The sequence below is a fragment of the Beta vulgaris genome, chromosome 2 (genome assembly GCF_026745355.1).
Source record: "Beta vulgaris subsp. vulgaris cultivar EL10 chromosome 2, EL10.2, whole genome shotgun sequence".
NCBI classification, from domain to species: Eukaryota; Viridiplantae; Streptophyta; class Magnoliopsida; order Caryophyllales; family Amaranthaceae; genus Beta; species Beta vulgaris.
This window is the reverse complement of record NC_079203.1, coordinates 3,046,842-3,072,173: the sequence shown is the minus strand read 5'-3', so window position 1 is coordinate 3,072,173 and position 25,332 is coordinate 3,046,842. Positions and strand designations below refer to the sequence as shown.

Below are 25,332 nucleotides of genomic sequence, written 5' to 3'. Positions count from 1 at the left end.
ACCCCACAACCCTCGAAAATTCGAAAATCACCACTCCTCCCCCTTCCACGTAGCCGAGAAATTCGAAACCCCCCTTAATTTCCGCAGCCCAAAGCCCCCTTCCCCTTCCCCTTCGAAAATCCCGTAGCCCAAAAATTCGTCAATAACCGCCATTGTTGATTGTTTAATTTAAGCTGCTGCGGGGAGGGGCTATTAAGGGTTTAAGCTGCTGTGGGGAGGAGTTGTTGAGGGCTTAAGCTGCTGCGAGGAGGGGGTGCGAGGGAAGGAAGGGGATGCAGGGGTCTGGGCTAGGCATTGTTGATGCAGGGAGAGGCTGTTTAGAGTTTAAGCTGCTGCAGGGAGGGGGTACTGGGCTGGCAAGGGGTAGGGGAAGGGGCTGCGGTGCGGAGGGGAGAGGGTGGCGGAGGGGAGGGGGGAATGAGTGGGTTAGGGTTTAGATTAGATTTTAGGGATTAGGGCTTAGATTTTAAAATTAGGGGTTAATTATGGCAATATCGTAAATAAAGCTAACGACGACTTAACGCTCGTTGGAATAAGGGTAGATGGCGGAAATTTTTGAAAACTCAGGGGTATATGGTGAATATCTGAAACATTGAGAATATATGGTGAATTTTGTGATTTGTCGAAAGTATTTGGTGAAAAAACCGTATAAATAATTATCATATCGAAAAGGGATATTGGACACGTAGCCAAATAATCTCCAAAAGACATTTACAATAAATGGTCCGTTGATGACAAAATCTATCCTTACCAACAAGAAGATGCTCACTTTGCAGTTTTGCACAATAAAGCAACCAATTCTAAGCAAGTCTACATGCACTTATCTAGAATTTTTTTAAATGGAATTCCATGTGTTTGGATTAGTTTAGTTTATCAATCTTAACATGTCAACCCCTTTTATGCCCCCTCCTCTAATTAGAAACCAGTAGTAAAAGTCAAAGGATAAAATCTTTCTTAATTTTCCTTAATATTTAAGATGGTTAATTTTATACTTTCTCCATTTCATAATATAATATTTGATTTTATTTTTTCACGGAAAAAGTAAATAGAATGTAAGAGTAAAGTAAAGATTTTCTATTTATTTAAATAATTTTTATATGAAAAAGTTGATTTTAGGGGAAAAAAATGGAGAATAATTTGTGAATGTATTAAATGTAACCATTAGGTTGAATAAACAAAGCAAAAAACTAATTTTAAGAAGCAAATAAATGATGATAACACAATATTTTAGGCAAATCACAAAAAAACATGGAATTAAATGTAGAATCAAGCATTATGTTTCGGGACACCCAAAACGAAAATAAATCACTAAATTATGGGAAGCACGGACTAATATAAGTAAAGTCAAGTAATATAAAGTACTTGAAAAAAGTCAAATATCTGATTTCTGATTCTCTCTCCTCCACTGTCTAAAAATTGACCTATTTGTGCCGTTAATTAACTCTATCAGATTAATTGAAGAATTAGTTTATTTAACAAGGTCAAAATGGAGTTGACATGCATGGAATATTTTGAGGGCATTAATTGTGATTAATTAAACCATGAATGCTCAACCCATGAACCAGGTGTACTCCAATTATAGGTAATACTAATTTTAGAACCATGCATTAGTGCACTAATTATCTCCAAATTTCAACTGCTGTGATCATTAAGGGCCCAAGGGGACCATAATTAGACAATTAGACAAGAATCTAGCAAAACGTGTTGAAAAGGATCACATATTGCTTTATATAATAAGAATATTAGACAAGAATCTTACATGTTTTGTGAACTTAACTAGTTAGTGGTTTATGTCCTATACTTGGTGAGTGTAGAGCAATAGTTCTATCAATTTGAGTCAAAAGAATTTAAAACATTGTATTTTAGCTCTTAATTTTCATTAAAAAAACCATAATGTCATTTATTTTGATATAAGTAAAAAAAAAAAAAAGGGCAGGGTAATGGTGGGTTCAACACTATATATTAACAATATATATACTCCAAAATTATATTATGTAAAAAAGTGATTATACATTGAAGTCATCTTTTTATGAGAGCGTACTTTCTCTTATTTAAATAAATGATAACACTTCTCTTATTTAATTTAAATAATAACGCTTCTCTCTTTTATGTGAGAGCTTTTTGGACAAACGTTTCATCTACTTCAAAATGAAGGAATTTTTTTTTTCTTCGAGTGAAACAATTTCACATTTTTTCAAACATTTGTCATAACATGGTTGATGTTTACTCAAAGAGAAAAGAGAGAGACTGCCTTCAAAACATTAAAAAAATTAAAGAGGAATAGCGAACCAGTGAACTCTTACACCACAAAATAACCCCAAAAAACCAAAGAGTTCCAAGTTAAGTGAAATGAGAAAGGTTGAATAAAAGAGACAACACCTAAAACTTCATACATCGTCTGCAAAAATATAATTTGCCGATACATGACAGCGTCAAACAGTGTCTACTACCATAACTAAAACCAGCTCCTGGTAAAATCTATTATTCGACGTACACTCAACAAACAAGAACTACTATCCCACAAATTTCCGCAAAATGTAATTTCAAACAGAAGGGCATAACCCCATCAATGTGCATTAGGCCACACCCTCCAACCAGGCAACTACTATCATATAGCAGGAATAAGTGCACAGAACCAAAGCTACTATTCTACCTTGGGCTGGCCTCAGCAGAACCATCTCCGTAAGATACTAAGCCCTTCTTCCCTGGTGGACTGCCAGATGATGACCTAGACCTAGACTTATCCCTGCTAGCTCTTTTTGGAGGTGGGGAGCCTCTGGAGGATCCTGAGACTGATGCACTCCTGCTCCTGCTTCGACTAGATGACACCCGCTTCTCGGCACGAGGAGATGCACGATATCTGGGAGGATCACTTGGAGAACGACTACGAATCGGACTCCGAGAATAGCGACGGCGACGATAGGGAGGACTTCGCGAGACACTAGGACTTCTTGTCCTGCTTCTTCTTCTTCTGTATCTGCAAAATAAACCAAAAGTACATCATATATGATATAACATTACAGAGCTGATTGCCAGAGAAGAAACTTGAATTGCATAAGGTTACTACCACAGAGACTATCCTTCCTTGGGTGTGTATGCAGGGATTCATGTTGGAGCATAACCTAAATGCAACTTCCAGAACCCCCGCATAGCCTAAATGCAACTTCCAGAACCCCCACATAGCCTAACTTAACAATTACTAGGTTAGATGAATAGGAAAATGTACTAACCGACCTTATAAACTACAAATATGTCGAATCTTCAACACAAGATTTCCACTCCTACGAATATAGCAGTAACTTGCACCCAATATAGAGTGAACAAGTTCACACTAAGATAACAGAGCTTACAAAGGTTTGCACTCTCGCATAAGATTTACTATTTACTTTCTCCGTCCTTTTTCTATTACAACAATTACCACTTTGGGTGGTTTCACATCTATTGCAAAAATTCCACTTTTGGTATAAAAAGCAACTTTAGTGCACAATATTGCCCTTACTTTAACTTACTAAAACCATGATTAATTACTCACTTTGCCTCATAAATTTGCTTTTACTTTATTAAGGATTGATTTCTCTCCTCTAGTTGATTAAAGGAGTACCTTTATGTTAAACTACCTTCCACATCCTTAAAAACCATACCCAAATCTACTGTTACAATAGAAAAAGAACGGAGGTAGTACTATTTAGCCTCAAATTGTCAGCTCTAGCCCCCACCCACCACCATGAGGTTTAAACTATTCAAAGAATCTGAAACTTCAACAGACTAACTAGCTAAGAGCATAGGAAGTATTAGAAAATACACCACACCAAACATGTAAGAATATCCAACACAACAATAATAAAAACACTACATACCGTATAGGTGACCTTCTTGGGCTCCGATAATGCCTTGGAGAACGATCAGAGTATCTCCTGTAACTGGGATATCTAAAATGTAAACAAGCATGAAATAATTGATATTTAAAAATTGCAGACCAATCAGAAAGTTTCACATCAGAGGTAGCACTAAGAAGTACCTGTCACGACCACCATATCGATAACGTTCAGGAGAGGGGGTCCTGTATTTTCGAGCATAGGAGAATCTGTCACTGAAACCTCTACCTCTTCTAATACGTTTGGGTGAACCGTCAGGGGAAGCACTTCTTGACATACTCCTACGGCGAATGGAGGGAGGGCTTCGACGGGCAGGACTTCTAGAGAGACTGCGACGATAGCTCCGCCTTGGAGACCTAATTGGACTACGACTAGCAACTCTTCTTGATGAGGGCCGACCTGAGCTTCTACTTATACTTCTATGCGAAGATTTTACGGGGCTCGCACTTCCACGTAAAGGATGTACAGGGCTCCTGCCAACTCTTCCAGGGCTTCTACCAATTGATCTCCGAGATGAGCCTCCTGGATAGCTCCCACTGGGACTTCTTCGAGGTGGAGATGTGACTGGGCTTACACTGGCATTTCTTCGAGGACGAATTCTTGGTGGACTTCCACTATCACTTCTATCTGGGCTTCTAGCAGGGCTTTGGCTCGCACTCCTCAGCGGACTTCTGCTTAGACTCCGACTTCTCTGTACAGCTAGTGGGGGACTCTTACTAACACTAGGGCTTCTGCTCACACTCCTTCGCGGTGTTGCACTCCGGCTCCTGCTCATACTCCTGGGACTGATACTCATACTCTTACTCATAGCCTTTTTAGGACTTGCACTCCGGCTCCTGCTCATCAACTTTCAATAAAATACCAGCAAGAATTGGTAAGCAGAAAGACTAGATAGATGAGAAGAATTTAATGTAGACCTAGATTTTCCTGGGTGGTCCTCTACCACATCAGGTTGCCTGGTTCCATTTCTGTCGGATCTTGAATCTCTTTCATAGCCATTGGTTTGTTTCCCTCCATTTTCCTTAGGAGATTCCAATTCCTCATCATCAAACATATCCGAACCTTCTCTTATTTTGTGATTATTAACAGTGGCAGCAGCATTCTCAACCACAGGAGAATGATTCTCGGCTGCAAAAGCCACAAGCAATTTTAGACACAGTGAAGCATGCTAAAACATGGAGCAGTAACCAGAACTTCTATGAAGATACCAGTTATTCATGCTTTAGAAAAACATAAAATTGCAGAATCAGCTAAACCAATAGTCAGGCAACACTTTGATCAACCACAAGCAATAGTACAATCAACTGTTCAATTACATTCCATATACAAGACATATCTCTGAAGTTCACATCAGCTTGATACAAACACAAGGGTCAAGAAAAATATCTTTATTCGGTCAACGTTTAAGGCCAACCTAATACAAAAGCTGATTAATCAAAGCAATAAAGATGAAAAAAATATTAAAATGGAAAATCAGCCACTCAGCCTTGCAATCATTATAACATGGCAAAAGGTTTATCGCACAGCTAATACAATTCTGCTAGAGACAATTACTACAAAAGAAATTATTTCCCACAAATGGGGCATTCCACAACCAAAAGAAACCAGTTTAATGATGCACTTTATAATGACCATACTCCTTGTCCCATAATTAACTTCCCATTTGTATAGTTTTCCGAAGTCAAACCAAATATAATTTGACCATAAATGCTCAACAATATATAAGAAAAAGTCATTCTGAAATCTTATTAGGTGTCTCAACGCGTATATTTAAAATCGTGCCTTTTTCGAAAATTTAGTTAATACTCCATCTGTTTCATTTTAATTTACTCACTTCACTTTGGGGAAGAATCAAGGAGGAAGTACAAAAGTGTGACAGAGAAGCTGAAAAGGTGGAGAGAGAAACAGAAAAGGTGGAAAGAGAAACTGAAAAGTGTGAGAGAAACAAAAGGGTAGGTTAAAATATTAAAAAGTGAATAACATGGGTGGACAAGAGAAGAAGGTAGATGTAATATCTAATATGTAAAATAGAAAAAGCAACGGTGTGTAGATTAAAAAGAAACGGAGGGAGTAGTATGTAACTAAAGAAAAAATTGGTCAAATGGGTATTTTAGAGTCTGCAAAAAGCATATATGAAACTTATTTTAAGATAGATAGAGTATAATAGCTATCAGCAAACATCAGACTAGAGAAATGGAATATACATGTGCATCAATACTATTCTTTCAGATACAATGTTCTACGAAAGACAAAAGTCAGTTAGATCAACTTGCCTAAAAATCTCAATATAAAGATTGTTTATTATATCTTGTAACTAGTGTTTTAAATACAGAATCAGATACAGAACATTGATAATCGACAAATAGTACACAACAAGGAACGATTACTCTCCCACATTAAGCGTTACTCAAGCAAACAGTCCAAGAAACAAAAGAATTCTGATTTAGCGAAAATAAATGTTCTTCTTCGGTCTTTTTTTTGTGTGCGTGGGAGATGGGAATGCTTGAGAAAGATTTAGTACCATTTTTATGCAAATCATCATTATTTTTCTTCTCAAAATCCTTTGCATTGTCCTCGTCCTCAGAGCTCTCCTCAGAACTTTCACTATCAGTGTCAGTCAGGCTATCAGATGCCCTTCAACAACACAATGATGAAAACAGTGAACAAGATTAATTCACAGAGCAAAACCATTCATGTACATATTACAGAAGGGAGAGAACATCTTAAAATAAATCAGCAGAAATTTTTGCACAATAAATGCACCATAGCATGGGAATGAAAACACAGTTGCATATTGCAGAAAAGTGACTTGTAATGGATATTTGTAATAGATAACAAGCTAAAACAGCGTGAATTTTCAAAAATATTACACTAATGGGTTTTAGATTTCATGTTTTTTTTTTTGGTTTTAGACATATTTGTTAGACATAATATGACCAAACCTAGCATAATATGAGTGGTTTGTATACATAATTATTTCAAAAATACATATTCCATTGACTACATAAGGAAACTTTGTGTTTTTCAAATAATTCATCGAAACTGACTAGCAAACCCAATCAATTAGTACAAACAAATTAAGGAAAACAAAAATGCCCCACTCCTTAACTTGACTGCCCTCTCCATGTTCGTCTACCTTCTTTCGTGCGTGCATATTGTGTATTTTGTTGCAATGTCGTTATGCTTTCCTCTCCTTTTTAGCAAATTCTGACAAAATAGTGGTTGACACAGAAATATAACGGTTCTTACTCGGAAACTGAACATTATGTCATGCACGAAGCTACGAGGAGATGATTTTAAAATAGGTGCTCTACAACAATGTTTCTCGAAACGACAACTCCAAAATATGCGGCTGTTCCATAGTCGAACGATCGAGTTAAAATACCATGCCCCTAACTTAAAGAGTAAAGAGAACATCCTATCTCCTAAGCAAGGGAAGGCTGGATGTTATCTCCCTACCATCTGTGTCAAAGGAATACAAATGGATTCTATATTCATCATCCCCGCAACGAGACAAAACATATCACTTAAAGAAACCTTCTACACAACTAGATATTCAAGCATGCATATGCAGAGTGTATCACCTCCTGCAAGAAATTCCTCCTAAAAAGTAATTTGCAACAAATACAAGTTTAACCAATCAGACAGGAAGCATACAAACCAAACAGTAAATTAATATGTGATGTAGAATAATTAAACTCACAAAAGATTCAACAAAAATTTCACTTAGTTACAAGTGAGAATTAAAAACATAATCTAATCATCAGTAATTTATTTATCACCTTCTTGACTTGCGTCTTGAGCGCTTGTCATGCCTTCTGCGCTTTTTATCACGCCGCCTATCTCTACGCTTCCCACGTTTGTATTTGTCTCGCTTAGAAGACCTCTTTCTCTTCTTTCGCCTGTCATCACTAGATGAGCTAACATCTGAAGATGCATCAGTTTCAGAATCAGTATCAGTCTCAGTACTATCCATATCACTGTCAGAGGAGCCATTTGAATCAGATGTATAGTATTTTCTTCTTTTCTTTCTTCTATCTTTTGAAGATTTTTTATGTTTCCCCTTGCGTCGAGTTTCATGGCTAACATCGATACTCGCCTCCTTCCCCAGTTTCTTACCAAGTTTTTTCTTTTCTGCATGTCATAGAGAAGAATTCAAAAGGATATCACAAGGGAAGATAAGATAAGATCAAAATCAACATGTCAGTACATTAGCTTGAAACATCCAAGCCAGAACTAATAAAATATGACATAGAAATTCAGCAAACTTTCTGTCTCTCATATAAATAGGGGAAATCAAGTAGTACTTACCACTCTCACTAAATTCACCGGAGTTGCAAATTTTAACCGTGACAGCTGGTTTAAAACCATCTTCATCACCCACATCCTCAATTTTTTTCAGTACTTCGTGTCCATGCACAAGCTTCCCAAACACAATATTCTTTCTGTCGTAAAGAAAATGAACATTAAGGCATATAACTATGAGGAGATTCGTACAAAGTACAATTGTAAATATCCTACATCCTATCTAACAAAGGATAAGCAATCAGCAGAACATGTTCCCTTGTTCAATCATGAGTCAAAAGCAATAATTTTGAACATGTGAAGATCCGCAAAATTCACATTCTGATCATAATAAATCATATGTTTAGAGCTGGAAGTAACCTGTCAAGATTTTGATTAGCCTTGAACATAAGATTAAATAATGATCCACGAATATCACGATCAGCAATTGACATTGATAAGAGACCACGTTCATCATGCTTGAGCTTTGGTGACTCATCTGAAACAAATATTAAAAAATGAATCAATCTGTACTCAGAAAAGAACCAAAAAGACAAATGGAACAGCACTCTCACACTGTACATTAAAAAAATGCACACCAAATCCAGCCCAATAAGCCAAAAAATTAAAAGGAGCCACCCATACCTTTTTTTCCACTTCTAAACATCTATGTACAACATCAAGTGGATTACAGTGCAACAATTCTAAGAGCAATTCTCCTATAATATCCATAGGGATGCACTACAGTTCCATACTCCATACAGAAAATCCTAAATAATTAACCCCACTTAGACCTATAGTTTCCTGGGCATACGAGGCTATGCGCCAATGGATCCATTTGTTGTGGACTTGTGGTTATTTCCAAAAACTGAGCATGCGTCACAGCATCAAGAACGAGATAAAAGATTTGCGCACAGAATAGAGCTCTTGAGAACATCATACGAAAGTTATATTTTGGATTGAAAACCCTAACCTAACTTGCTCCATCTAACAAGATTGGTTAAACGTGTCAACACACTAATTGAACAGACTAAAAATCCCAACCTTACATTCAGTAGTACATATTTACGATCTGCTCCCTGGAGAAGCATATGATCAAGCAAAAACAAAGTTTTCCAGGTACAGCTTTTCAAGACTCAATTTGTTGCAAAAATCAATGGAGCTACAAAATTTGCCACCAATATTTACCTGGAAATCTGTCCCCAAATATACTCTCCCCAGCTGAACCTGCAACATACAGATTCAAAAGTTCAATCAAGCTTGCGAACACAAAAAACATAGCCTCAAAGTATAGCCAAATCAGTATTCAGTATCTCTCTATATTATCCACAAGAAAGAAACTAAGTTCGAAAATTTAATTTATCCACGTCTTTGCTCACTAGATTCAAATGCACGCAATGCGTGCTTCAAGTTATAAAAACATGTACAATAGTCATAGATATGTTCACATTAAACAAAATTTTAAAAATGAATAAATAAAGGCATTTAAGGTACTTTAGATGGACACCAAGCCCCTCAAGAGAGGAGTTGGCTTATAAAATAGAGACATTCAACGTTACTATAAAAACCTATTTTCACATAACAGTTTCATAAAAGGGTCATAGCAGTTTGGCATGTCCATGCAAACATATATCTCTCCGTCTCTCGTACTACATCCATTTGGTTTGGCACAAATATAGAGGGAGTATTAAGTGGGCCATTAAGTAGGTAGTATTAGGAATCAGATTAGGATTGATCTAATTCTTTTTCCTTCTATTAGATGGACCCAACCCATATAAGGAAGCAGGTGAAGTATTTTGAGAGTTGAGACAACCTCGAATAGGAAGTCAGTGAAGAATAAAGAAACAGAGGAAGTATAGAACTATAGCACATAGAGATCTTATTTATCAATTAAAATAACAAGCCAGTAATGTAATTATAAGGGCATTAAGGTTTAGATTCAAAACATAAAGCACCACAACTTAGAAGCATTAATTTTAAAAGCGAAAAGAAAAGAATACACAACAAGGCCCCAAAATATCTCCTAATACTTCCATGAATTGAACCACCTCAATCATAATATTCCAAATTCAGTGCCGCAAACATCCATACAAAAAAATTAGTTCAGTTCTGCCGTGACACAAAAACACTGAGTGTGGACAGAGCACGTACCCTCTTGTCTGAGGAGATCACCGCCCTACGGAATAGGAACAAGACAATGATCAATAATCAGAAAAGAATAAGCCCGAACAAAATTAGGTGCAAAGCAAATAGCTTTACTAAATCATAGTGGATAAAAAACATAACAAGTACAACCTTAAAACTACATCATTAGAAAAGGAGGCGTGATCATCAGCCCTGTATCCTACAGCATAAACAACGATAGCTGACCAATGAAAAAGGAAGACTACACTACTAACTTATGTCCAGACAGAAAACTATTTCAGAGGGATGAGTAAGAGTACAACTAAGACTAGAAGGTACAAGGAAGAGATAGGAAGCATACCTGAGCCATGGAACCCTTCACTATCCGATGGAAAAAGGTCCCTTTATAGTGCAAGGGCTTCCCCAACTTGGGGCCAACTCCCTTCTCTCCTGAAAGTTCAAGGATAACTTTTAATGATTCAAAGATTTAATAGCATATAGGTTCAAAGGAAGCAGTCAAAATTATATATGACTAGACACAAAATAGATAAAAAAAAACATACGCTAAAAAGGCAACGAAAAATTGTAAACTTTCTTCTGAGGTGGAAGCTGACACAAAAGAATATGGAGAAGCAGCTATAAAAGTGGACGATGTCATCACCACTACATTTCAACTTAAAATGATAATATGAATATCCCACTTCCTAGCATAAGCCTTTCCCCTAATATCTATGTGCTAAATACAAAAATTGTTAACTTCAATATAAAGGAACAAATGGTGGATTTATGACTCCATGGTACAAGAATCACCCGTCCCAAGCAACAAGCCATCACAAATTTCAATTTCCGCAAAGAGTACCATATCACATATAGCATGTTCATGTTCAACAAACTGCAGAAGCAAAGTATTAATATTACTAGCATACCAACCAAGACCTCTCAATATCGAGTAATAGCTCAAAAAGAAATGGCACAACAGCTGGGAGGCTCACCGCTTTTAGATGGATAATTTACGCAAGAGACCAACCACCGCTAGTTGTATGACCTCCCAATTTCCAGCAATAACTATCAAATAAAAATGAAATAACAATGGGAATGCTAGCTGCTTTATTTGGATGCATAGACAAAACATAGAGTGTAGTCCAATTAAACAGCCAGCCACAAAGCACAAAAAAGAAGAAAAGACATCAAAAGGGCAAAGGCACAGCATTGTATGTTCAAAATCATGGTAAAGTTAACAGACTAGTCCAGAGAACTTTGGGAAGCCAATATCCAAGTAGCAAATAGAAACTCGACATCAAAAGGAAGAAATGGTGGAAAATTAATACTATCATGACTCACGAATCATCATGCTCATCAATAGTGTTTACCTGTACATAATGCCCGGAAATTTTCTGCAGTCTTTGGAACTACATCGGAAAAGAGCTGTCAAAACCAAGAATTATATAATTAATATCTCTAAAATCTGAACCGGGAAAATTGAAACAATAAATTTTGGAGAAACATATGGCGGAAATGCTTCTCAAAGGAATCACAAGGCAATAAGGTGGAGAGATATAAGAGATGTCATCAAGACCAGCCCGTCAATATTCCTTCACATAACAGGCAAAATAGTACCTCAAAAACCATCCTTTCATAAGGATCTCCATCAATAGACACATCCAAGAAAACCAGTGGGTTTCTCTTCTTGGCCATCTAACTTTTAGTGCCGAAAAGTCCAGCCAAATTCCTTGTTCCCTGCTGTAGAAGAGATAGCTCTACAAAATGCAAAACAGCAAACTTGAGCAACCTGATAAGACATTTCATGACTCTGAGAAGCAAATAAAATATAGAAAGAGGAGTGCATTTAGGTTCCAAAAAACTTCATCATGCTCAAGGTACCAAATAACTAAAAACCTACTGCTGTGTCCATTGCAGTTCATATCTTAATATTCGTAACAGAACCTTTTGGCAAGTAGTCGTTTGTCTTCCTTCTTACAGCCTCACCTATACAATCAAAACCCACACAACCCCCCACCAACAGGTGCGCACAAGCCTCCAAAGACATGAATGGAACCGGAAGGAAAAAAAAAAACTCAAATCACTGCACGACAGCTCTGTTTCTATTTGTCTAAGGAAAAAGTTCACAATAGATATCAGGATTTACCATACTGCTTCATCACTGGCCACCTCCTTGGCTCCCCCTTCTGCTGCATCTACCCAAACCTATAGCATATTAAAACCAAACGAAAAAGGTGAAGTAGTTGCAGCCCATTCCTCGTGTCTGTTGAACATATATCCTGACTCCAAGTGCCCAACCCCACCCCCCACCACCACCACCATCAAGCCCAGGAAATGGTACAGAAAAGGCAAAAGATACCCTTATTGTCACTCGTTACCTCGAAAACAACATTTTCCACTGCCTTCCCTATCCTCAAACACAATCCTCACAGAGACGATTACCACAATGAAAACTACCATGAAAACTGAAAAGAGACTGCAAACCGCCAACAAAAAAAACTGCCTCACCTCACAATAAACCCACCGCCTTTTAGACAAAAAAAAAATACTACCTCCATTTTACAATACACGCACCATTTTCCTCCTTTGGATGTTTCACAATACATGGACCATTTTCTCTTTTGGATGTTCCACGATACATCCCTCCTTTACAACATAATCACATGCGTTTGAAATGCAATCACAACTCTCTCTCTCTCCTTAAACTTGGTTTGTATGCTATATAGAAATGGTGCATGTTTTGTGAACGGAGGTAGTAGAATACAAGAACAGTTGCTCAATAATATTATCTTGACGCCCAATAAAGAGAAACATAAACAAGCTAGCAAATCCTCATCTAAAATGCCAAAGATAGTGTCCATCTATCGACAAATTCAGTTATCACATTCACAAACAAGAAATGAGAAAGGAGGAGTCCCTCACAAATTAAGCTCAACAACATAATAAATTTTACACTACTTACAACATACGATTCAAAGAACAACGCCGATACTACAAAAAAAGAGCACATGCATGTGCACAAACGGATCAAGTTAGGTACCCACAAGAAAACACATGGCAAACCACAAATTTTCAGGTTTCACTAATTCAATTACCTGCTATATAAGTGTCCTTCCAACAAAAGCTTAAAACTCACAGCAAAATTTCACAACTGTACACTCACAATTACTTGCAGAAATTCCTAGCTAACTAAACATCGCAAGAATCACAAGAACATCGCAAGAATCACAAGAACACCGCAAGAATCACAAGAACATCATAGCCAATAGCGAACCCCAAAAACCTGAATTTGTTTGAGCTTCAGTGGATAAATACAGTATATCAACAAATAAATTCTGAATTCAAACTCAAATAATTACATGTAAGCTACAAATATTGAATCATAAAACTTATAATAGTAAAATTAGTCGAAAACAAACCTTCAAATTTCTGAAAAATCTCGGCGAAATATCCTTCAATTTAATATCTGCTCCTGAAATTCAGAAAAAGTAAGTTGATGATGGAAAAACGAAATTGTGAGGTGTGATTTGTCGAGATTTTAGATAGAAAAGTGAAATGCGATGAATGAAGAGAGAGAATGAAATTCCATTGTAATCGAGGGTTAGCGCAAATTGTGTGTCTGTGTGTGTGTGCAGCTTCTGAGTGGAGGGTTAGGGTTAGAAACTTCTTTTTTATGATTCTTTTTCTTTCCTTTATTTTTGCCTCTATCCCTTTCCTCTTTGGTGAAAATTGTGAGGGCAAATGGATTAATTATCTTACTACTTTTAAACAACAAGCTAGTGTTTTATCCAGATAATACCTCGGGTAAGTTACAACAAATAAATATATTATTATTTTTAAATTTCATAATTTATTTTGCTACTTTTGGTATATTTTGTCCAGTAAAAAATTGAAAAATATAAGTCACGACGTGATAAACACAAAAAATAAAAGGTTTGAGTTTGAAAATGATATCGTAAAAGAAGTGTGGTAAGAGAATATGACATCAATGTTCTCTTATAAGTTAATGTTTTTTATTTAATTATAATTATTACAAGACTTCATCATATTTTATTTGAAACATTAAACAACAAAGTCATAGTGTATTAATGGTTAAGCTCTTATTTTCATTTCAAAGGTCACCTGTTTATTAATATTTATTGAAAAATTATTGTTTAAATAAAATATTTTCAAAAGTATAGCAACCGTCTCTTTCTCAAACTTGTAAAGAAGAAATTTAAAGTAATAAGAATTATTTGAGGCGATTAAAAAAATTTAATGAGATTGGCATGTAGTCTATTTGGTTCTTACTTTGGTAAAATATAATAGAATATGTAAGAATATCTCCTGATTAATATTTTTCTCTTGTAAGTCTCTAATTTTTTAATGAATTCTTTTAAATTTCTTTGAACTGTTTTTTCACATCATTTAAGATTTACCTGAATTTTCCTTCACTTTTTTGATAATAAGTAAAAAGAACTTGAACATAACAATCATAAAGGTCTTTGGGTAGATATTATATAATGTTAAAATATCAATTTATTGTACAATTAAGAAAATTAAATTTATATTTAGCAGTTAACAGTTAGCGTTCTTTTAAAGTCTAAACTCTAAAATATGTAAATGTATTGGATAAGACGGTTGTACCAGCAATAAAGCTTGAGATATTGAGCTTCAAGTCTAAGGATATGTTTCATATATTTATTTATTTTATCTTAGTTTTGGACTTTGGATCTCAGATTTTGCACCTCGAGTCTTAGAATTTAGTTTTAGTATCTTAATTCATACAATTTTTTATCTCATATTTTTAATTTTGGGTTTGAAATTTGAAGTTTGAGCTCCAAATTTGAGCTTCATGTTTCAAATATTGGAAAAAAATCCCTCTCTCATTTCTTCCATTTGTTCGATAAACTGATTCAACAACAATAGCAGACATAAATACCACAATTACTCTTTTGAAAAGGAGTCTTATTCGTCTTGTGTCATATGAACTATGAAGCGTTCCTACATAATTAATTGGCAAAAAGTAATAGATCAAGAGTTAGAACGAGGTAAATTTGGAGTTACTTGTGAACCGACAAAAGTATGAAAGGATTGCTCACTTACAAGTCGATTTCAAATTCCTATGAACTTTTTTATCAGAACAATGGAATCGAAATTCTGAAGTTTACAAATCCTTATATTTTTCAAACACTAGATACAGAATTTAATTCCAACATGTCAATCTCCAATTTTGAGATCAAGAAATTCAAGTTCCCAATAATGGAATGTAATGAATTAAGATGTCATATATATTGGCTATGGATTGATTAAGGAAATATAGAGTCCAGATTGGTAGATACTATTAGAAAATTATAGTAAAAAGACCGAAAGCAATTGAATAAAGCACACAAAAAATTGGCTCGTGTCGGGCAAGACTGAGGCAAAAAATTCTTCCCAAACCCTACCAATATTCGAGTTGAGCTGATTTGATTAGCTTTAGAATAAAGAAGTGTGTTTTAATTTTTGAAACTTTTCTAAGCCTCGGCATTATATAATTGCACGGCTTCGTTAAAAAAAGAAAGTGTTTTTTTTGGCAATAACATAAAAAATATATGAAAGAGTTGAAAGTGGATATAGAAGAATTTTTGTATAAAAGATACATAAGACCAAGTCATGGAGGGCATCTGTACTCTTTAATTAAAACAAACATGGAGATATTATGTGTTGATTATTGAGAGTTTTTTTTTTTGAGGGGTTAAATAGAGTTTGATCAAGTTAAAATTAAAAAATAAAATACCCTTTACTGCGCTTGGATGAACTTTTTGATCTATTAAAACATTCTTAAATATTGTGATAAAAAACTATTACAGGACTGCTGCTCGTCTTTTCCCTTTTTGCATCTACTACAAGAAATTGTGGCATAGTGCATCATGGGATTTCCCAATATTTTTACAACCGTTGAATATAAATGTTTAACACAAGAGCTAAAGATTCAAGCCTTAACCCTCTATTTATCCCCACATCCGCAACTGACTACTATTTTTATACTATTCACCTATCATTTTTATACTTTTCACTGTTGAAAAAGCTCGATACTCAGCTCAAGTTCGAGTATAATGATAGGTGAATAGTATAAAAATTACATTGTTACAATAGAAGGTTAAGGGTTTAGGTAGGCGTACCCACACCAATATCCCCAATGATGTCACGAACTTTTCAAATTGAATTTTGCTATGTGCGGCTCAAGAAAGTATCGAGCCAAACTCAAATAGTCTGAGAGCCAGCTAGAATTTGCATATTACTAAAATATGGTCATGAACTTAGGTAGATTTCTTGTTTCAAAATATTCTAGTTGCTCTTGAACAAGGAACGGAGTGAACTTGATTCTCCCACGCACAAAATTCCACTGTTCCATCGCACACACTTTTTGCACATGGGGGAATGAATGGACAAAAATGATTTGTACTCAAAATTTCTTTTACATGCCTGCTGTCTGCATTCTAAATGCAATTCAGAACATCTTTTGTGATTACAAGGATATCACTCCGATAAATAAATAAAATCTAGTGCACCTAAAGTATATATTCTCTACATCCAGTACACAACAGCTATAGAACAAGTAGCTACAACCTCTCATTTGAAGATAAAAAGGCTCTTTTCTGATGATGCCATCCTCTTTGCTGCAGCACTTCCAACAACTCTCTCAAGCTAAGAAGAAATCACATAACATCATTTTTATCATTAGGGGATTATGCAGCAGAGTGAGAAAAAATAGAACAGCTACAATTTCAAATTCATCAACAAGATATTGGGCCCAGGCGACAAACCGGCTACAGAAAACATGAAGGATTTGGCTAGTTAGTTATCATTAGGGGATTATTAATACAGTGTGATGACTGATTTGCTCTATGTCTGATAAGCTCTATGTTGACAACCACCAAAGATGTAATATTAACTCATGCAACCGACTCCATCCTATAAGGATTAAGGCTTTGGCATTATCGTTGTTATCGTGTGACGGATTTGTGCTAGTGAGTTGCTTTTAGACCTTATGGAAATATTGTTCACCAAAAATCTTCTTTTGATGAATTTTCGTCGAATTCCAACGTTTCAGGCTTAAAAGTGTTGAATTAAACTTATTTGATCAACAGAAAGCTTATTCTTTTCAGAAATGAATAATTGAAAAAGAGGAATGCAAGATATGAAGTATGTAGGGCCCATTGCATGAAGGAAGATACCACATAGCAATCATACACACATCCAAGACAATGTCTTTACTGCCTTCATTTCCGTTCGTTTTTCCTTCTTTCTGTATTAATTTCTTTTTATTACTTTTGCTTGGAATCTTTCTTTTATGGCCTAAACTTTTCCCTAATTTACCCCAAATGGCCCACTTTTGGGTCTTACCCTTACTAATTCCACCTGCCCATTTTTAAAATAATCAATTACCTCAAATCTCCCACCTAATGAGTCCTACTCACCATAATTTCTTCCCGCATTTCTTACATGAAGAACAAAAGGGGTTGATATAGTAGTATACACTCCCTCCATTTCACAGAATAGTCATACTTTGTACGTTGGCATTATTCATGTTCACCATTTTGATCATCATTTGTGCTTTATGATGAGGAAAAATGCAATGTTAAAGATAATACTTCCTCCGTCACGAAAAACGCAACAATTTCCATATTGGACGTGACACAAAAAAACGCAACAATTGAAAACTTTCCATTTTAGGTATTTTTTTTGCCAGAATTACAAAAATGACATTACTTAATCACATAACAATCTAATTAGAACATCCCAAATTATTATTATAGTTTAACCACAAATCAATTGAAGTTAATAATTTCCACCCTAATTTAACATCAACAACCTCACCAAAATTGCCAACCCAATTTCCACCACCACAACCAACCACTTCCCCGCCAACCACCACAACCATCCAATCGCGTCCTAATCCACCCAAAATTGAAGCCAGTTAAATCGCGGGGTGAACTTCTAGGTAGAAATGAATGGTGACAAATTTCATGTGGTTTTGAAATTATGGCTTTCAAATTCTATGTTGTTGAACGTCGTGTCGGTGGATGGGGGGGGGGGTTAGTGGGGTATTGTGTGGTGCTAATTCTCTAAGTCCTCACTTTTCTATTTTAGTTGCTGAAGCTTGGGGGCTAAGGGAAGGCATTAAAAGTGCTATTGCTCTTGGTATTAAAAATTTGGTAATTGAAGGAGATAATCTGAGTGTTATCCAGGCTACTAAAAGGATTTGGATAATTCCTTCGGCTATTCACTCGCTTCTTTTGGATGCAGGGGAAGATCTAAAGGGGTTCGACGACGTGCGTATCAATCATGGGTTTAGGGAAGGTAACATGGGAGCGAATTGGATGGCCCATCGAGGGTATTCTTCTTCGAATCTTACGTATTGGTTTGAATCTCCGGATACTGCTTTTTCTTTGATCATCTGAAAGGATGCTTTAGGGTGGCCCCTCTCTTGGGATCCTCCCTAGTTTTTTCTTTTCCTTATTAAAAAAAATATATATACATAATTTGAATATCGATGTTCAAAGTTTTACATCGATAAGCACAACTACTTTTTTGACACGGAGGGGGTACATAATCATAAGTTTAAGTGTTGAGCAGCATCACACACATACACATGTATGTGTGGGTGTACATATACTGCCTTCGTTACTAATTGTAGTTTTTGAAGGCAATGTGAAAGCAAACCTAGACAAACCCAATGAGAGCACTATCTCACTTGTTTCAACTTTTCTCTCAGTTTTTGGATTTTCTATGTGTCTCTCATACATTTTGAACTTCTACTCTTTACTTTTGATGCTTCTCACTTTCGATACTTCTCTCTTCCTTCTAGTTGTCCATATACAGTTATATTATCTCCAAGATCAACAACATTTAGAAAAATTCCAACGGGAAACTAACAAAAGATTTGTCACGAAGCCATCACAATACAAAAATCGGTATCTATATGCTATGCCTCGAGAAAATTATTTCGCTCATAAATTCAAGCTCACACCTTACATACACTATCGCTCCGTTTGGTAGTCGTTAATAAATTGCGGTAATTGGAATGAATTTTAAGTATAATTTTAATAGGGAAGCACTCTTAAAATCTCCATGGGGAGACAGTTTTTCTCCGTGGGCAAGCAATCTCACCCCCTAAGCTTGTGTTTTTGTTTTCAAGGGGAATCAATTTTCATTACCACTCATTACCACCTACAAGGTGGTATTGGATGGGAATGAAAATTCAAGAAGGAAAGTAAACACTTTAGGATAAATTAGCATTACCATGGGAATGAACAATGATATTCTTTACAAATTTACACACAAATTCATTCCCATTACCACCATTTATAACCAACTACCAAACGAGCTGTAAATGTTTTTGAAAATTCTACATCCTTTTATATTATAATTTTTACATATATATTTGAAAATTATGAACACATTTAGAGCTCGTTTGGCTCACTATTTTTAGGCTTCAAGAAATGGAATCAATTACCGATTCCCTTTCTTCATGTTTGGTTCAACCCATCACCAATCCATTCCATTACTTGGTAGTTGGTGGTAATGGACTCCCCCAATTTATTACCTACCCCTCCCCCTCCCCCTCAAGTAATAAAATCCATTAATTGGTGGTAATGGTTACCATTCCATTTCCATTCCATGGCTTGAACCAAACACCCAATAACTACAACCATTTTTATTACCATTCCCTTCTTTTATTTGTTTCCATTCCATATCTTGAACCAAACAACACCTTACAAGTTCCACTCTTTCGTTCTTAATAGAAGTCTTTAAAATTTAAATATTACGACACAAATAATACTCTGTGTTTCACAAGAAACTCAAACACTTTCCTCATCAGTACATTATATAATTTTAGGACTCCGTTTTTTGTGTGTGGTTTCTCTGTCCTTCATCACATCGGCGAAAAACTAAGAAGTTCAAAAAGTTCATTTTACTTAAGTTGTGTAGTTTTCCAATCGATACTTAGAGCTCACTAGTATAATGTTTTGGCATTTTGAAATTAACAGTAATACTTGAAATGTTAGTCAAGTAAACAGATAATGTGGAACAGAGGGAGTATGATTTAACAATATGCAAATGGCTGAACACGTTCATACAACAGGTGTAAGCATTTCCATCACCATATCTACCATCATATCTACGAAACATAGAAAGTTGAATGAAGCACACAAGTAATATCAGAATGCCCATAATTTTGACTACAAGGAGGCGCAAGATGTTTACCCGTAGCTGGTCAAAGAGCGAGAAGAGTACTGTACAGGTCATGTTCTGAGATCCTTCAAGCATATTCAGAACCTGAAAGACATATCAGATAAATAATATGAGGGAGGTTTCTTTTGTCTTGTTTTGGCTGGGGAAAGGTGATTCCGTAAGACAGACAAAGCACGATATATCAAAAAATATAACCCGAATAAAAACAAAAAGAAAGAAACCTCAAATCTACTGAAGATACACTGACCTCAGGGTAAAATTCCTTCCTCTCTGGAAGAGAATAAATAATTAGATTCTGGATCCCACGGATCTACATGACAGGTTCAAAACAGAAATGAGTATATAAAAAGATCAAGGATACTATTCTAAAAGAAACCTTGCTTGATATCAAGTAGAAAAGAATATGCGTAAAACTGCTAAGATCCTTTGTCCCTCTCCTTATCATGTTTTCTGGCACCAAGTTGAGCAGGTGGCAGGGATCTTTCTAATATTGCCTTCTGCAGATCTGGTATTGCACTAATTAATTCCCTCAACAAATGGAAGTTACCTTGTAACGATGGTAAAAATGGGATCTCTCAGTGTAGAGCATGATCTTTCGCTGTCCCTTGATGAACCAATTTCTCGCACGAGAAATATCTGCTGGCTTTGTATACCTAACCACCACACGAGATATTGTTTATAAAACTATCAACGCATATATAGATCATGTTTTCAATTAGAAAGACTCTGATATGGGCACAAAAGAAAATTTCCAAAAATGGACCATTTGGTTGAGCACTTGAGCTTTATAACATCTGGATTTGGGTAGTTCTACAGAGTTAAAATGTTAATTGATCTTGGTTGCACAAATTTCTTGTTTCATTGCTTTTTGATTTGTTATTTGGGCTGATGATTACTTGAGTTACACCAAAATTGCTAAAAATGGTCAAACTCTGAAATTGGATTCTTTTTGCAGATTTGCGTAATATAATTATGCAGGTGAAAATTATTGCTTCACTGCTGGAATTTTACGACCATGGGGACCAGAAAAAATAATGACATGATTAAAATAGTCTAAGTTGTTTTTCCAATTGAAGCAAACTATGCGCAAAAAGTGCCTATACAGAAAACAAAGAGTAACAAAAAGTGTTCACAATACACCTTTGACTGTTATTATACTCCAAAAAGTACCCCTGGTTCAGAACTTCGTTGTAGTCCAAGTTCGACCAAGGAACAATTGATTCAAGGACGAATCAAAATTCAAAAAGGGAAAAATAATACGGAAGAAACGAAGAATTCACAACTTAATTATTTGGTTGAGCTTTATCATATTTGGGTTTAGATAAGTTTACAACCTAAAACTATAAACGGTTAGCTTAAGCCATTTAATCTAAATAATAGCTCATGTGCCAGTAGAATCAGTCGAGCATTAATTTTCAGAATAGACCACGGTTACGTGTCATTCAATACTTTCTGAATTTAATATTGTTAAGCTTTTAGCTCACGACACTTGATTAGGAATTTGTTTCTTTTACGATTTATGTTTTCCAAATAACCTTATATAAAAGGGTCATTGCATTTTTATTTTTATTTTGGAGTAGAGATTATGAAAATTGATGAGCTTTGTGCTGTCTTACAGTTTTGTTGAAACAAAATTTGTTGTGATTTATGTTCATCTTGTTCATTGAGATTGATAAGAAATTGTCCATTCATGCTAGACTTGGGATCTATCCCTTATATTCTACAATTACTTTTGTTTGGGTCTACCCAAATCCATATCAGAATCAACATCTGAAGGCAGAAGTATGACATAGAAAACTTACTCGCCTAACAGACAGAAAGATGCATTTTGGGATTTCAAGAAATTCCGGATGCGGACAAATTCGAAATAGGAACTTATAAATAGCATGATTCCACCCTGCAAAACAATTTTAACGAAAGGATGTAGGTAATTGCATCATCGTCAATTGGTGCAATTACATGTACAGATGTTTACAGACAATTTACTAGATCTAGTCCAAAGCAGATCATTATACCTGGATAGAATCCTTTATCTTCGGAAATACCTGCAAGAAGAAGATCAAGCTCGTATTATACTCAAATAGTAAAATATGCGCATTAAAGAGACTGCAAGCTTCTTTGACAAAAGCACAAAGAAAATTGATGCCTGAAAATTTTACCCATCCTCCTCGAAGTTCTTTTCCAATGCTAGACGCCCTCATACATCAAATTTCAATGAAAGCTATACTGCTCAATAGAACACTTCTAGCAGAATATAACAGATTCCAGAGCTAGGATTTCATTATGAAAATTTAAAATCTCTAATGGCCTAAAGGCAATTATAACAGAAACCTTAATTTGATAAGATTATACAAGGTCTTTCTGACTGATATGAAAAAGAGCAATTCATAGAAGTTACCGTACATGTTTATACACCAAAAAGAGCACACAAAACGTGAGGACAAATTAAAATCTTAGTCGCATTGTTCTCAAATTCCAAACATATTCCAAATTCACATCTAAATCAGACAAACAACCACCACCCTGACAAGGAAACAAAAAGTTTCTTAACACCATGTGTATCTTCTTTGGTCCACCAGGATCCAAACGAATTGAGTGAACCCAGCTCCTCTACAATTCTTGTCACGACTGGAGTCCAGTTGATTTCCTTATATGTGAGCATGTGGCTCCCCACTTATCAAAGGCTGGGTATTTTGGAAACAGAAAATGACATTAGTGATACACTCTCCATAATTCTGGACCACCTTTATCCATGCCTACACCTCTAGTCTTACACCCTCAACTGAATCAATCATATCATTAGTGATACACTCTCCATTCAATATCAAAATTTACAACTACGCAGCGCATCAAAAAATTTGGTCTCTCACCCTCTCCAGTAGCTATTTGCAGGTAATATCATTAGTGGTGCACTTCTCACTCTACATCACAATTGACATAAATCTGGTGCATCCAAAAGTTAAAATTCTCATCCTGTGAAACATACAAGAAGTTCCTACAAACGAGTGATAGCTCATGGTGAAGGAGAAAACAGAGTAAATTTTAACTGTTTTAAGTCGGATTTTACTTGCAATTTAACATGTTTGGCTGGGGATTACTGTCACGTTTTTTTGTTAGTCTTAGGATAGTAGTATAAATGGTCAAGACTTAAGGGAGTGTAAGGTGATGGACTGGTGGCGCTTGGCTGGGTGGTGGCTGTTGTCGCCTGTTACTCATGAATATAGAAAAAAAAAATTAACACATTTGGTTGGAGATTACTGTCACTTTTTTGTGTTAGTCTTAGAATAGTAGTTTAAATGGTCAGGGGAGTGTAAAAGAGGTGGTAGCGCTTGGTTTGGGGGTGGTGTTATCACCTTTACGGCTTTACTCATGAATATAAAAAAAAAATGATTCCAAGGTATGAATTCAATGAGAACCCCATATCTTGGAACTTAAAAATGTGTATGCCAAACTCCCCTTAATGGAGAAATAACCTCTCCCTTACACCCTGATTTCCTACTTATAGATCACTGTATTTTTTTTTCAGATAAGCATGCCTCAGAAATATGCATAGCAGATCATGAAGATTACAGAATATGAAATATTCAAACCTTTTTGATAAAGTAATCCAAACGAGCACTGTCATCTTCAGCTATGGAATCTGAATCAAAGCGCTCATAAACCTACAAGATAAGCATGAATATTGTCAAGGCACCTAATAGATATGTAAGCAAGTAGGCTGATGTATATACTAGAATACCAGTCATGTGCAAACCATCTAGCACCCCTACTGCGGAAAAAGGCAAGCCATCGATGCATACAAGAGTAATACAAGTCATGATTATAAATTCATGTAGGTGTCACCAAAAATACATTTCATTTACTAGTCTATCTTAAACTCTTGAGCCACCTCCAGGTCAAGGAGGCTTTATAGTGACCAACTAACTATATAAATGAGGCAAGCTGCCAAGAATGATGTCTGCTAAGCCCAATGATATCATTTCAAACAAAATACAAAAGACACTGGCGTATCTAACAGATTGAAGTATACTCGTCTTCCTTGAACACTGACTTTAAAAAGGAGTGATATGCACCAAGGCGCAAAGCGCAGGAACGTGCGAGGCAACAGCACGCGCATCCTGTAGGCAAAACGCACCTTTGGTGCCAAAAACCTTTAAAATCAATTATTAACATATTCATACTCAAAACAACATATTTATAGCATTAAAGATGCATTTAAACATATTACTTGTAAATTATATTTTCCACAAAAAAATGTAAATTATTATTTCAAAAAATATGGTCAGAGGAAAAGTAACTTTGGTCATCACCCAGCAGAGGGCCTCACCCCACAATACAGTCAGTCTTCCATATAGACAAAGAAGCTTACAAACGGAAAAGCAAAAAGAACCTCAAAAAAATAACATCAATGAGGCCTTTTACTTCCAATCTTTTCACGTGAAAGTGAACTGCTCAGTGAGGACCACAAGAAAAAGAAAAAGAAAAAGAAAAAGAAGAAGAGAAAAGTGATAAAGATAAGGGCAGACACCAGATTGAAGAGGAAGAACACGAGAGAAGAGAGTAGATCAAAGCCTGCTGCGAAACCTTCAGCGGCGACGGCTACCGGAGGAATTAGGGTTTCACCTAATTGGGACTTTTTGGTTAAGATTCAAATTGAGGCAATTTTATGCAATCAAATGAGGGATCTTGGTCGAATTTATAACTTAACGCCTGGGTGAGTTTTAATTTACATGAAATTTGAATTTTTTTTTTCTAGTTCTAAACTCAAAACTCCTCAACTCTCTTCGCGTTTCCACAGTAAGCGAAAAATGCTGGAATTCAAGTTGTG

General features: G+C 35.8%; 2 protein-coding genes across 9 annotated transcripts in view; both read right to left on the bottom strand.

Moving 5' to 3' along the window:
* Positions 1-2,340: 2,340 nt before the first annotated feature.
* Positions 2,341-14,000, bottom strand: LOC104887674 (peptidyl-prolyl cis-trans isomerase CYP95). Of its 6 annotated transcripts, none has more exons than XM_010672369.4 (15): positions 13,703-14,000; positions 12,430-12,488; positions 11,901-12,040; positions 11,654-11,708; positions 10,645-10,733; positions 10,311-10,335; positions 9,348-9,386; positions 8,541-8,658; positions 8,187-8,320; positions 7,658-8,009; positions 6,397-6,509; positions 4,793-5,003; positions 4,019-4,711; positions 3,858-3,929; positions 2,341-2,977 (listed from the first exon to the last, which is right to left on the bottom strand). In XM_010672369.4, exons 3-15 carry the CDS (start codon positions 11,976-11,978, stop codon positions 2,650-2,652), a joined length of 2,307 nt encoding a protein of 768 aa, XP_010670671.1. In that variant the 5' UTR covers positions 11,979-12,040; positions 12,430-12,488; positions 13,703-14,000; the 3' UTR covers positions 2,341-2,649. The 6 variants fall into 6 exon arrangements, with proteins under 6 accessions (XP_010670671.1, XP_019103605.1, XP_010670672.1 ...); XM_019248060.3 differs by lacking the exons at positions 12,430-12,488; positions 13,703-14,000 and adding exons at positions 10,455-10,503; positions 11,276-11,348 and having other exon boundaries at positions 11,901-11,987; XM_010672370.4 differs by lacking the exon at positions 12,430-12,488 and having other exon boundaries at positions 11,901-12,072.
* A 2,686-nt stretch (positions 14,001-16,686) lies between these two features.
* The window catches only part of LOC104887676 (protein NUCLEOLAR FACTOR 1), a 32,311-nt gene continuing 23,665 nt past the window's right edge, over positions 16,687-25,332 (bottom strand). The window contains exons 20-26 of one of the 3 annotated variants that reach the window (XM_010672374.4): positions 24,095-24,166; positions 22,520-22,549; positions 22,307-22,401; positions 21,052-21,157; positions 20,752-20,814; positions 20,517-20,588; positions 16,687-16,952 (exon numbers count right to left, since the gene is read on the bottom strand). In XM_010672374.4, the coding sequence (XP_010670676.1) occupies positions 16,878-16,952; positions 20,517-20,588; positions 20,752-20,814; positions 21,052-21,157; positions 22,307-22,401; positions 22,520-22,549; positions 24,095-24,166 (513 nt within the window). In that variant the 3' untranslated portion in view covers positions 16,687-16,877. Of the gene's footprint in view, positions 16,953-20,516; positions 20,589-20,751; positions 20,815-21,051; positions 21,158-22,306; positions 22,402-22,519; positions 22,550-24,094; positions 24,167-25,332 lie in introns of those variants that run through there. The other 2 variants (XR_007270901.2, XR_007270902.2) reach the window with 2 other exon arrangements.